The 12,013-nt window shown below is 35.0% G+C and overlaps 1 protein-coding gene across 2 annotated transcripts in view; it reads right to left on the bottom strand.

The window, feature by feature from the left end:
* Window positions 1-8,650, bottom strand: part of LOC113070457 (protein kinase C beta type-like) — a 111,883-nt gene extending 103,233 nt beyond the window's left edge. The window contains exons 1-2 of one of the 2 annotated variants that reach the window (XM_026243742.1): window positions 8,351-8,650; window positions 7,398-7,429 (exon numbers count right to left, since the gene is read on the bottom strand). In XM_026243742.1, the coding sequence (XP_026099527.1) occupies window positions 7,398-7,429; window positions 8,351-8,520 (202 nt within the window). In that variant the 5' untranslated portion in view covers window positions 8,521-8,650. The remainder of the gene's footprint in view (window positions 1-7,397; window positions 7,430-8,350) is intronic. The other variant, XM_026243740.1, reaches the window with a different exon arrangement.
* Between the last annotated feature and the right edge of the window lie 3,363 nt (window positions 8,651-12,013).

The following is a 12,013-nucleotide window of genomic DNA, read 5'->3' as shown; positions in this document are numbered from 1 at the left end:
ATTGTTATGCTGATGATACTCAACTATACATTTCAACAAAACCAGATGAAGCTTCTAATTTATCTAAGCTAACAAGAGTTCATTCATTCATGACCTCAACACTGGACTATTGTAATGCATGCACTGCTAGGTGGTTGTCCTGTATCTTCAACAAACAAGCTACAGGTAGTCTAAAATGCAGCTGCTATAGTCCTTACCAGGTCAAGAAAATATGATCATATTACCCCAGTTTGTAACAATCTCTACACTGGCTACATATTAAGTTCTGTATCAGTTACAAAATATTACTTCTTATAAGGCCATAAATGGTTTAGCTCCTGCATGCCTAACTAGTTTTCTATCATGCTACAATCCATCACACTCCTTAAGGTCTCAAACCTCTGGACTTTTGGTAGTATCCATCACAGCAAAGTCCACTAAAGGAGGTAGAGCTTTTTTACATTTGTCTTCCAAACTGTGATCGCAACATATAATCTTTGCTGTTAAATTAGTGCTGGCCAAAATTTTTTTTTTGAATTTCGAATATTCGTTGAATTTCAAATAAAAATCCACATTCGAAATTTTTGCCGCGTCCACACAACTTTCAGAGGCGGACGAGCTCGACACATTCACCTTGTATTTGCGCACGTGAAATAAATGACATAATGCGGATGGTGTGCGGACAGCCGCAGTATACTTTATCAGTGGTGCACGAGATGCGATGACGATTTAAGTGTCATTGCATTATAAGGTTTTTGTTAGCCTATCCAGTTGAAGCCACAAGAAAAAAAGAGAACATCAATGTGGAGAAGATCTTGACTCGCGTCTCGCACAAGAGAGCCGCATGTTTAGAAAGCCATGTTAAATTAATGTAATTTAAACTTTTTCTATAATAAATATCTCGAGACTTTATGGTGGGTTTTTTTTGTTCCCCATCCCACTACATCTCAAGTTTTTAAATACATGACGCTGTTTTGTTTATAGTTGTTTAAGCAACTTAATTAATTGTAATTGGTTTATTATTTTAAAACATTATTTTTAAAATTATGTATTTTTATGTTTTTAAAAAATGTGCATTAGTAATATTTTGCTCGATTCGCCATCTTGTGGCCTCAGGAGAGAATCAAAAAGCTTTTCTTCACCCTAACTGAAATTGTGCATTTTAAATTTGAATATAATTCGAATTATGATGATTTGACAGACCTACTGTTAATATTGTTCAACGTTTGTTTGAATACGCCATTAACTAACTGCATGATTTTTACTATACATTTCTGCCATATGGGCATCACATTGACAAACTGATCAACTATTCCTAAATGTAACATAGAAACTTTTCTGTGAAGCTGCTTTGCAATGACTTGTTTGACGAAAATCACTGTACAAATAAACGTGAATTGAACTGAAAAATTCTTATGAATCCTTCTCCAGAAAACCAATCCACCAGGAGTCATGAGGCCTCTGAATATGGTTAAGAACATAAAATATTTGAACGATTAAATACACAAATATAGTTTGAATAATCAAATAGTGCTGTGGAAATTTAATATCTGAAGGATTAAATAGGTCACAAATCACTTCTGCAAGTGTACAACGCTGTGGTAAATTGCACTGGTTTCTACACGACCAATGCGATTTCAGTGGTACTATTTACATTACACTTATTAAAAAAAAAAGAGGTGGGCATAGATTATTTTTTAAAATCTAGATTAATCTCACTGTGATCTTGAAATTAATCTAGATTGATCTAGATTAAAATGGCTCATTCAAATTCTGCTGACGGCATTCAGAATATGTGTGTTACCCAAATAAAAGTCTTTTAGAAGGGGTTTATCAAGCTAGATGGTGCATTGGAAATGTACATCTCCTGTTTCCAAAATGCATCACAAACTGCTTGAAAAAGCTGTAAACTAATTCCACATTGCACAAGCGGGGACCCGGTGAAGTTTTTACCAGTGGGCCCTGTTTGAAATTGTTTAATTTGTATGTTCGTTTATTTTTATTTATTTGTGCTTTTTACGCAATGTTTAAGATTTTTTCAAGTTTGTAGGTGTCAAGGTACAGAAACTAAATAATTAAATGTAAAAAAGCACTGGATAGTCTTCAATGTAAAAATTAAATATACAATGAAACCTACATTTATTCAGACACCTTCAACATTTCTCACGTTATTACAGTTTTGCTATATAGATCAAAAAATATATCTGGTGTCTGAATAATTTTTGGTTTGACTGTTAAAACTACAAAGTAGTCAAGAGCAGTGAGTGATTTTCATTTTCTTGGATTAACATTACAGCAGCCAGCAGCTCACTTTAAGAGACGATGAACGCATCCAATATAATACACATCCCATTTTTCCTCAACTGTTTACTTTCACTTAAGAAATAAATGACAGTTTTTTCGAGCATAATTTCCAAGGTGGATATTTTGACATATTTCGTATGTATTTGTCGACACTAGAGCAAAAATAAGCAAATTCGATGTTCAAGTGTTTTGATCAAAACACTTGAAAATGTTTATTTTTTGCTTCTCGAGTCGCCTTTCTCTGCGTGAGCCCTGAACACAGCGAGTACTGAATCGGGCTCTTTCACATCTTGTTGTTTGTTTCAAACTGCGATTTGTTTTTGTTCGTTCCAGTGCAGAAGAGAGCTCGGTTCAGTGTCGCTGTCCGTTAGGCTGGCCTCAGCCAGTCGGTTATATAAAATATCAAGCTGAAAGTCATCATAGCTTGCTTAGTATAGACCCAGCTCCCAACCCAACTTTGAAAACAGATTAACGGCGATATTTTTCTTTATCAACCGATAAGAGTCTGGCGTTAACGCAGCACGTTAACGCCGATAACGGCCCACCACTAGTTTATTGACACTTGACTTATTGTTTTATTCTGAAATCTATTCTGACTAAAATCAAACTTTAAAAGTGCATTGTAAATGTACTTAATGTGATATCACAGAGGGCAAATGGAGATGTCTGCCTCTCACATTTTTCTCCTGAAGGAAAACAGCAGTCTCTAATGAGCATCCTCTAGTCTAGAGTCTCAGAAAAGATCTCAGTGTTTCAAATTGTACTGAGAATTGCTACGATATCAAAGTCTGCAATTAAAGGTCAAACATTTTAATAAGAAAACAAACATATCTCATCAAAAATTTTCTAAAACGTAAAATATGCTAACTATATTGTATATAGCTGTACTCTTACTGATTGTCAACAATTTTCTAATTTGTCCCATATAGTTGATATTTCAATTGTAAATTACTAAAAACTAACTCTTCTTAGAAACCTCACAGCAATAAAATCTTACTCGTGGCTGATACACACAGCTTCACTCATCTCTACAGTAGAGCACAGCAGTGCCTTGTGTCACTATTGATCATTTATATTTTTCCCCCATCAAAATGAGGCTACGGTCTAAAACATGCCATTCCAAAGCTGCTAAAATGGAGCAAACACATAAATTATTCTTGCAAGAACAGGGTGATGACGTATATGAACTGATGCCATGTTCTTTAATGATTGAGGTTCTTCTATGCGTTTTCATAAACTACTGATCTCCCTGAACACCCACACATACCCCCCCCCCCCAAACCTTATTTAAGCACTGCTTCATGGAACACTTATGCTATTTATAGAGGCTTTAAAGACCTACACCTTCAGATGTGGTTATGTTCTGCCTTTCCACCGAACATAGCGAGGTGTGAGACACCCCCTGCATCACAAATATATAAATGCAATCACAGTCTGCTTTGATTTACAAGGGCATTTAGACAGAAGGTGAGTGGTTGGAGACATACAAGTGAAATCATCAGGGTGATTTTGAAAGGTGTTAGGTGTACAAATAATGATAACTGCTGTTAAAGAGACTTTCTGTAAGTCTCTGTAAGTGATTGGTCAATCGCTAAAACTATAATATCATATCAATCATCACACATATCACTACTGTCTTTCTTCTCACATAATAGTTTTAAACCAAAAACCAATATTTTATATCAATTTACTTTTTTGGTTAAACAGGCATTCAATCGCAGAAACGAGTGTACATTAATGATGACTTCAATCCTTCACTCTTAAATATTGTCATTCAACAAAAAATTCTAACACTTATTGATTTCTCACTTTTTCTGCTGACCCTGTTGCTCCCTTATCATTATGTATGCACTTCTTCATCTGTCTGTTCCTCTCTTTCTCTTTCTCAGCTCCATCCAGCTCTTTCCTCAAACTTGTAATTTTGCAATTAAGACTGAGGAGGCAAAAGAGGCTCTCCTAAGCAGCTGGCTCACCATCAAGCTGACAGCAAGAGGAAATCCTCTTTTATTATTTACTCACAGTTTTCCACATGATTAAGCAAGAACCAGATCACAGCCTTGCCTGTATTCCATAGGAATATGTAAACCTTCCTCATAGTCTCTTTTGTTTTTTTGAATGCACACAAAAATTGCCAGTGAGCGAACAGCTTGTTATTTGTTCTTAATAGCAGATGGAGTCACTGTTACATTAAAAAGTCTTGAATGCAAAATAATTTATTATTTCCTTTGATGTAGGCTACGCAATGACATTTTTCATGGGGAAAATTAGAAAAGAAATCCATGCAATTGGATGAAAATTTTGCACCAGAGAATTCGCAATAGCCCCACATTCAATGTCCACACCTTATATGTGACCCTGGACAACAAAACCAGTCTTAAGTAGGGATGCACGATATTGGATTTTGGCCGATATTCGATATGCCGATATTTTCAAAATAATTTTGGCCGATGCCGATACCGATATCGATATATATACAAATATATACTGATATATTTAAACTTTAATTTTACTGAAGAGAAATCCATGTATCTCTTCTGTACTGATTCTACCATAAATGTATTATTTTACAAATGTAGACTGACATTCACATCTGAAAAACAGGTCAATTATTTCACTTGGAGAATATCGGTTTGGCTCATCGGCAGAAATATTCATATCGGCCGATACCGATAATGGTCATTTTGAGCTTTTATCGGCCGATACCGATATTGTGCCGATATTATCGTGCATCCCTAGTCTTAAGTGTAAATTTTTCGAAATTACTGAGAAAATCACCTTTGAATTTGTCCAAATTCATTCTTAGCAATGCATATTACTAAAAAATTGCAATACATATAAATGTCAATATATTTACAGTAAGAAATTTACTCGATATCTTCATTGAACATGATCTTTACTTAATATCTTAATGATTTTGGCATAAAAGAAAAATCTATAATTTTTACCCATACAACATTTTTTTGGCTAATGCTAGAAATAAGTCTAAAGTTTTGTGGTCCAGGGTAACACATCTCGAGTCATGGTGACCCAGGAGCTGTAAATATTCAGTGTTGGGGGTAACGCAATAAAAGTAACGCGAGTTACATAATCAGATTTCTTCTTTAAAGTAACTAGTAAAGTAACTTCTTACTGTTATATTTATGTTAAAATATCTGTTACTTTTTCAGATGAGTTATTCCCATTTTTTCACTGACACCTCTCCTATCCTCATGTTGAGAGTCGTCCAAAACTTCAGAAGTGTATTTTGGTCTTTATGATTAGTCACAATGTTCTGGAATGTTCCAGAAAGCACTAGAACATAGGTCTTCAACCCTCTTCCAGGGGACTCAATGTCCTGCAGAATTCAGCTCCAAACCTAATCAAACACACCTGAACCAGCAAATCAAGGTCTTCAGGACCTTGAAAAGTCACAGGCCAGGTGAACTTTGCAGGACTGTGGGTCTTCAGGAGCAGTGTTGAGGAACAATGAACTAGAATATTACTGAATATTTCGGAATGTTACAGAAACCATCCTTGGAAAAGTAAAATATCTGTCTAATCTAAATCTAAGTGCAACTGACATATTCACATATGCCAAAACAAACTGAACAAAGGGAAAAAACATCAGACATCAGTTTCCGAAACAAACACCTGCACCAAGCTAGGTATGAAAGCTCCCTTATAGGAACACTTCACCCAAAGCTCTCTACTATTCAACTAAAGTGAATGGAACTGCCGAGATGAAAAAAAAGACAAAAATAGCATAAACATTTAGTGCAGTATTCTTTCACAATACACATCAAAAGGAGGCTACAATAAACTAATTATGAACAAGATGTATAGTTCCCACACTGTTCTAACAGAGCTTTACTCTTCTAGGCATAATCTTCAGGAGGCACAGACAGCTTTGCTCTCCAGCAGAGAACCTCAGGTTTCAGCATGTCTGAGCATTGCCTTGCAGAAACATTCACTTTCTCCCTCAGCTCCTATTGGGTCCAGTATTCCAGATACAGTCAGGGCTGTTCTTGCAAATCAATAGAGGATTTCAACTGGTTTAGAGAAGATGTGAATAGATAAAGAGCATGTCTGAGAGAAAAAAAAAAACTAGGAACAGAGGGAGAGAGGAGAAAGATTGAGCAGTGGGTAAAGTCATCATACACTCAACTGTGCATCTGTAATTAGAACAAGAGCTGAAAACTGCGGTGAAAAACGAAAAGTGCAAGCTGTTATTGACCTACCGTGACCTGTAATTGCAGTCACCTTAAAGAACATCCAGTGCCTTTAGTGCGTAAGAGTGAAGCAGGAATTAAAATTACTTTCCCAGGGTAATTTAGCCTCATACAGTGAAGAACACAGCTAGCCACAGGTCTACAGGTACAAATTGCAATGTTAGAAAATGTGCCAAAACGTCACACTTCCAATTCATACTGCTCGTGCAGGAGTTTGAAAAAAGCTATCCGGATGGCCTCTTTGTATTTTCACCATGATTTCATATGAGAAATGCCTAACGTGTTCGTACTCCAATGTGAAAGCCGTCATGCAGAAATTTGATAATTATATTCATGAGACAAATGGGAGGCATGAACATCTGCAATCAGGATATCATATGCTTCAAATCTGAACAAGTGGGCATGTAGAATCAGATTTCTGTTGTCAAAATGATTAGAAAATCTAATTTAAATGAGATATGTACATATTGAAGATTGCCTAATAAGAATATCTGCAGGATCATCTATTTTTCCAGTGTGAAAATTTCTGGGTTATTAAACCTTCTAAAGTAATTTCCATTTTACTGTCAAGATGCTTTGTATAATACCATAATATCTACTCTATAAAAATGAAATATACTTGAGGCACCATTGTGAGATTCTCAAGAAAATCACACTGGTGGAAACCTCTGGAAAACTCAAGGCATCCTTCAGAATGGAACTTATAAGTTCATGCAAGACTCTAAACACTGTCAGCGTGTCCTCCAGTAACACCATCACAACAAAAAAGCTCTGATACACGTCAAATATACAATACCGATAGTCCTGGAAAAGGATTTACTGTTGCTGCAAGACACTTACAAATACAACCAAAGGTACTTTACACTTTCAAAGATCTTTCAAAATCTTTAATGAATAAATTCCTACCTTGACACTGAAATCCTTGTTTCCCAAAACCCCTGAAAGAAAAAAAAACAAGGGTTCATTGAAAAAAATATAAAACCATAGTTTTTAAACATTTAGACTTGAACTACATCACTTTGTGGTTTGGCTGTTGCCTCATGTAGTATGACTCATTTCTTATTTCTTGTATTGTCTTGCAACTACATTTTTCATTCATATTTTTACATTTAATTGAACATTTTTACTTTACATACTTTACTTTGGGAAATCAATAAAGCAGTGGCTCGAAACCAAGTGAGCTCCTACCAAAAGCATTTTGGCCATTCTAGGCTTGTTTAGAGTCAGCCGAGTCTACATATGATGCTGTCTAGATAGACAGCACATTAGGTCTTGATACAGTGCACACTTGATCTCCAACAGTAACAAGTACATATCTATGGAAAGCTATTTTAACATTTATTCCTTAAATTAACTAGAATCTGTTTTTATTTTACTGTGCCTATTTTTTTGTATTATTCATTTATTAGACAAAAGTGTATTTTCCATTGCATTTTTACTAGAAAAGTTTCAAAGTCAATTAATAATAAGACATTTAAATTAACAGCATACAAGCAGTCCTGGCAAGTCATTGCCTATAAGAATACATTTTAATACATATACTAGTGCCACATTTAAGGATACTAGCATCTCTCTATTAATAAAAAGAAAATGTTATAGCAAAAGGGATATAAAGCACCAGATTTGTTACTAGTAACTAATGAAAAGAGCTCTAAAAGTATCTGTTTAATACGTACACGCATTTCTAAAAAAAAGTTGCATGTAAATTTGAAGGCTACTGGTTACTACTGGATTATTTCCGAGCAATAAAAAAATAACAACTAGCAACAGAATAATACTTAGTTTTAATGAATGAATGTTAAAACAGCCTGCCATACACTTCAGTGGGGAATTAACCTAGAGCGCACAAACTCTCTTACCAGATAAAGTCCGTGCAGTGGCTGCAGAAAGTAGGCTGCTTGAAGAAGCGAGCGATAAACTTGTGGTCCTTAACTTCGTGAACGTTTTTCTGTCTCAGGGCACCTTGTCGGGCGAAGCCCCTCATGGGTGCGCTGCTCTCCTCTCCATCGCTGTTCGATTGCTCTGCCATTCTCAACAAGGGGAAAGTTTGCGCGAGCCTGTACACTGGAGTGAGTTGTGCGGAGTGCGAACATGTAATGCAAAGCTCCAGACTGCGATGAACTCTGGCGCGATGCTTTGCTTCCCTCCTTACGCACCGGTACACGCACACATACACTGACGCGCTGTTACAAGACTCCTCCCACCCTCCCACGTATTTACATTTGGCAAGCGGAGCTAATTGATTGAGATTCTATCAAACCTCTCTCACATTTACATGAAAAACCTTACCAGCATAATGAGAATGAGACAATGGGAAACACTTATGAATAGGTAATGAAACGCGAGGCTCATGAAAATGTATACTTCAAGAAAAGTGTCAATAATTTTGATACTGATAATGTACAAGAATTAGAACACCTACTCTAAATGATGAAACTTAAATGTGCACTGGGTGTATATATATATATATATATATTCTAAATAGTTTTTTCATACTATAAGAAATAGCTTTTTACAGAAATATTATTATAATCATTTACAGCCAAAAGTCTTGAAAAAGCGATTTATTCTGCATGGAGCCGGTCGCCCCCTCATGGGCACTAACATGTTGACATCACATGACCAGCTGTACTGAACGAACACAAATGTTTCTAAGATTTAATTTGAAAAATAATAAATAAATAAAAAAAGTAAAACAGCTTCGTGTTGATAGATGTCAGTTCACAACCACTGTTAAATTTGGGATGAATATGAATCAGTTAAAAATAGAAATTACAGAGTGCACCTTCAATATTTAATTAATTTAAGCACTGCATATTCATACCTGAGGACTGATTAGACCATATCAAGATAATTAGGAAATCATTCCTACATTTAATTAGCCTGTATTTAATTACATATGTCAAATGATAAAATGTGGTAAAATAAGAAAGAATAATTATGTTATACAGGGGTGGAAACACTACAGACAATATGTGGTTTTCAACGGCTGATTCTTATATATTTTTGTTCATCAGAATCCTGAATATGTGGTTAAATCGGACTATATGCATGAAAATGGCTCTTAAAGCAAATCTGTCATTACCTAATATGTAGTACAATGTTGTGAACAAACCCTCAAGATAAAAAACCCATTAATGATGAAACAGTTACAGTTGTCTCAAAGCATTTTCTTAAGGGGTTTTGATGCAGCAGGCCACAGGTTCTCTGATGTCCCCAAAGTCTGAAGCTGCACAGGGAGCCAAGTTATTTCAGCGACTGCTCACATAAATTGACGTCTAAGCTTTGTTACATAAATTTTTGTGTTATGCCCCAGCTGACTCTTTTCAGCAGTTATTTCTTTCCTGTTCTGTGACGCACTGACAAGTAGGAGGCAAGGACAACCAGCGGCTAAGAGTGCACCATGCACTTACCAAGAGAGACTACTGTAAAACCCTCAGAAGGGAGCTTCGACTTCTTGTGCAGATGCTGTCATATATACCTGTTGATCATATCGTGTGATTCTTGCTTGTTGCTGAACTGCTGCACATCAGGGATGCTGCTATCGATTGTATCGGTAATTGACTGTTTCGATGATGAATTGTGAATTTTATAATAAAAACAAGACCAGCATTATTTTATTATGTATTTTTAATGTTTTCAAAATGTTTTAATCCAATTAATTACACAATGTGCAATCGGATTAATCTCAATTAATCTCAAATGAATTAGATTTAATAATTGGTACATCGTGTGCCAATGGTACACTGAAGTCATTATTGTTTTAAATTAAAACACTGAATAGACATTGCAACAACAACAAAAATGTAGCTTAAAGTGTTAGTTCATCCAAAAATGAAAATTATGTCATTAATAACTCACCCTCATGTCGTTCCAAACCCGTAAGACCTCCGTTCACCTTCGCAACACAGTTTAAGATATTTTAGATTTAGTCCGAGAGCTTTCTGTCCCTCCATTGAAACTGTGTGAACGGTATACTGTCCATGTCCAGAAAGATAATAAAACATCATCAGAGTAGGCCGTGTGACATCAGAGGATCAGTTAGAATTTGTTGAAGCATCAAAAATACATTTTGGTCCAAAAATAACAAAAATTACGACTATTAAATATTTAGAAATATTTAGATTCAACATACAAAAACACAAATATATTATAATATAGTACTCTAAATATAAACTAAAATAGCCAGTAGGTGGAGGCTAATCGCTGGTTTAAAGAGTGAGCCATTCAGTCTCACTGAATCATTAGCTCAGTCGATTCGTTCAAAACCACGGATTCATTCACTAATGAAACAAGCAGTGCAAATAATAAGATTGCAAAAAAAAAAAAAAAAAAAAAAAAAAAATAAATAATAATAATTAATTAGATTGCAATAGAATTATTATTATAATTGCGATAAAATGATTTGTAACTAGTTAAAATGAAATACTTTACATTTTACAGAAATGTTTAGTTTTTTTTATTAATGAGATCTGTACAGTTTGGTCTAGTTTTTTTTTTTTTTTGTGTAGTAGTAGACAAATGTGATATTTATTGTTATTTATTTTGAATTTTTTTAACAACTTTCTAACAGCTACCATTGGTATTTTCATTTCATTTTGATTAAAAGAAAACATGGAAGCAAATGAAATACCTAGAACGTGGCAAGTAGGCTAAAAGGTTGCAAGGAGAGATGGTAATGTGATAAATACGTTATAAATAGGCTACGTTTCAGCAACATGGTGTAAAACGTATTTATAATAAAATAAAAAGAAACCGGCATTTGTCATATTAAATATGTCAGATAATAACGTTATCACAACCTTTTCACTATGTAAAAAATAAGTATTTGGTGGGTTATGGCTTTTACAACACTGCAGAAATAGTTCACCCAGATACTAACCATGTCTTTTGAAGCCTGGGTGACTTACTTTCAGCTGTGGAACATAAAATGAGATATTTATAGCAGATTGTCCCAAATGTGTTCCTTGAAAGAAAGGAGTTGATTGAGTTTGTAATGACATGATGATAATGTGTAAATTATGAAATAATTTTTATTAATTTTAGTCAACTATCCCTTTAACACCATCTTCACATTCTCTTGTAAATGTACTTTGGATATGCTTTTTATTCTTTAAAACGATGCAGCAAAAATTCATCTTTGCTGCAGATGAATTTGCTTATTTTTGCTTCCAGAGCTGTTGTGAAGATCATGTTAAACAGGCCTATATTTTCTCTTGGTTGACAACACTGTCTTTTCCTGTGTTAAAGGAGTCAGAGGAAACCGTTAAATGCACTGCAGCATGTGAGATGGACAGAGATCCAACCACTGGTGTCATACGTATTCACATTCATTGTAGAAGTATAGATACTAGGGTTTAAAAAGACTTTTGTAGAGGTTGAAGTATAAACACAAGCTTTTTACTCAAGTAAAAGTGTAAAAGTATTGGTTTAAAAATTCCATTAAGAACAAAAGCTTAGGCCGTACCACCTCCTCAAAAAAACGTTTTTCTAAAGGCCATAGTGCCATAATGACTATAATG

The sequence above is a fragment of the Carassius auratus genome, unplaced genomic scaffold (assembly GCF_003368295.1).
Source record: "Carassius auratus strain Wakin unplaced genomic scaffold, ASM336829v1 scaf_tig00004288, whole genome shotgun sequence".
Taxonomy (NCBI): domain Eukaryota; kingdom Metazoa; phylum Chordata; class Actinopteri; order Cypriniformes; family Cyprinidae; genus Carassius; species Carassius auratus.
This window is presented reverse-complemented; position numbering and strand designations above follow the sequence as displayed.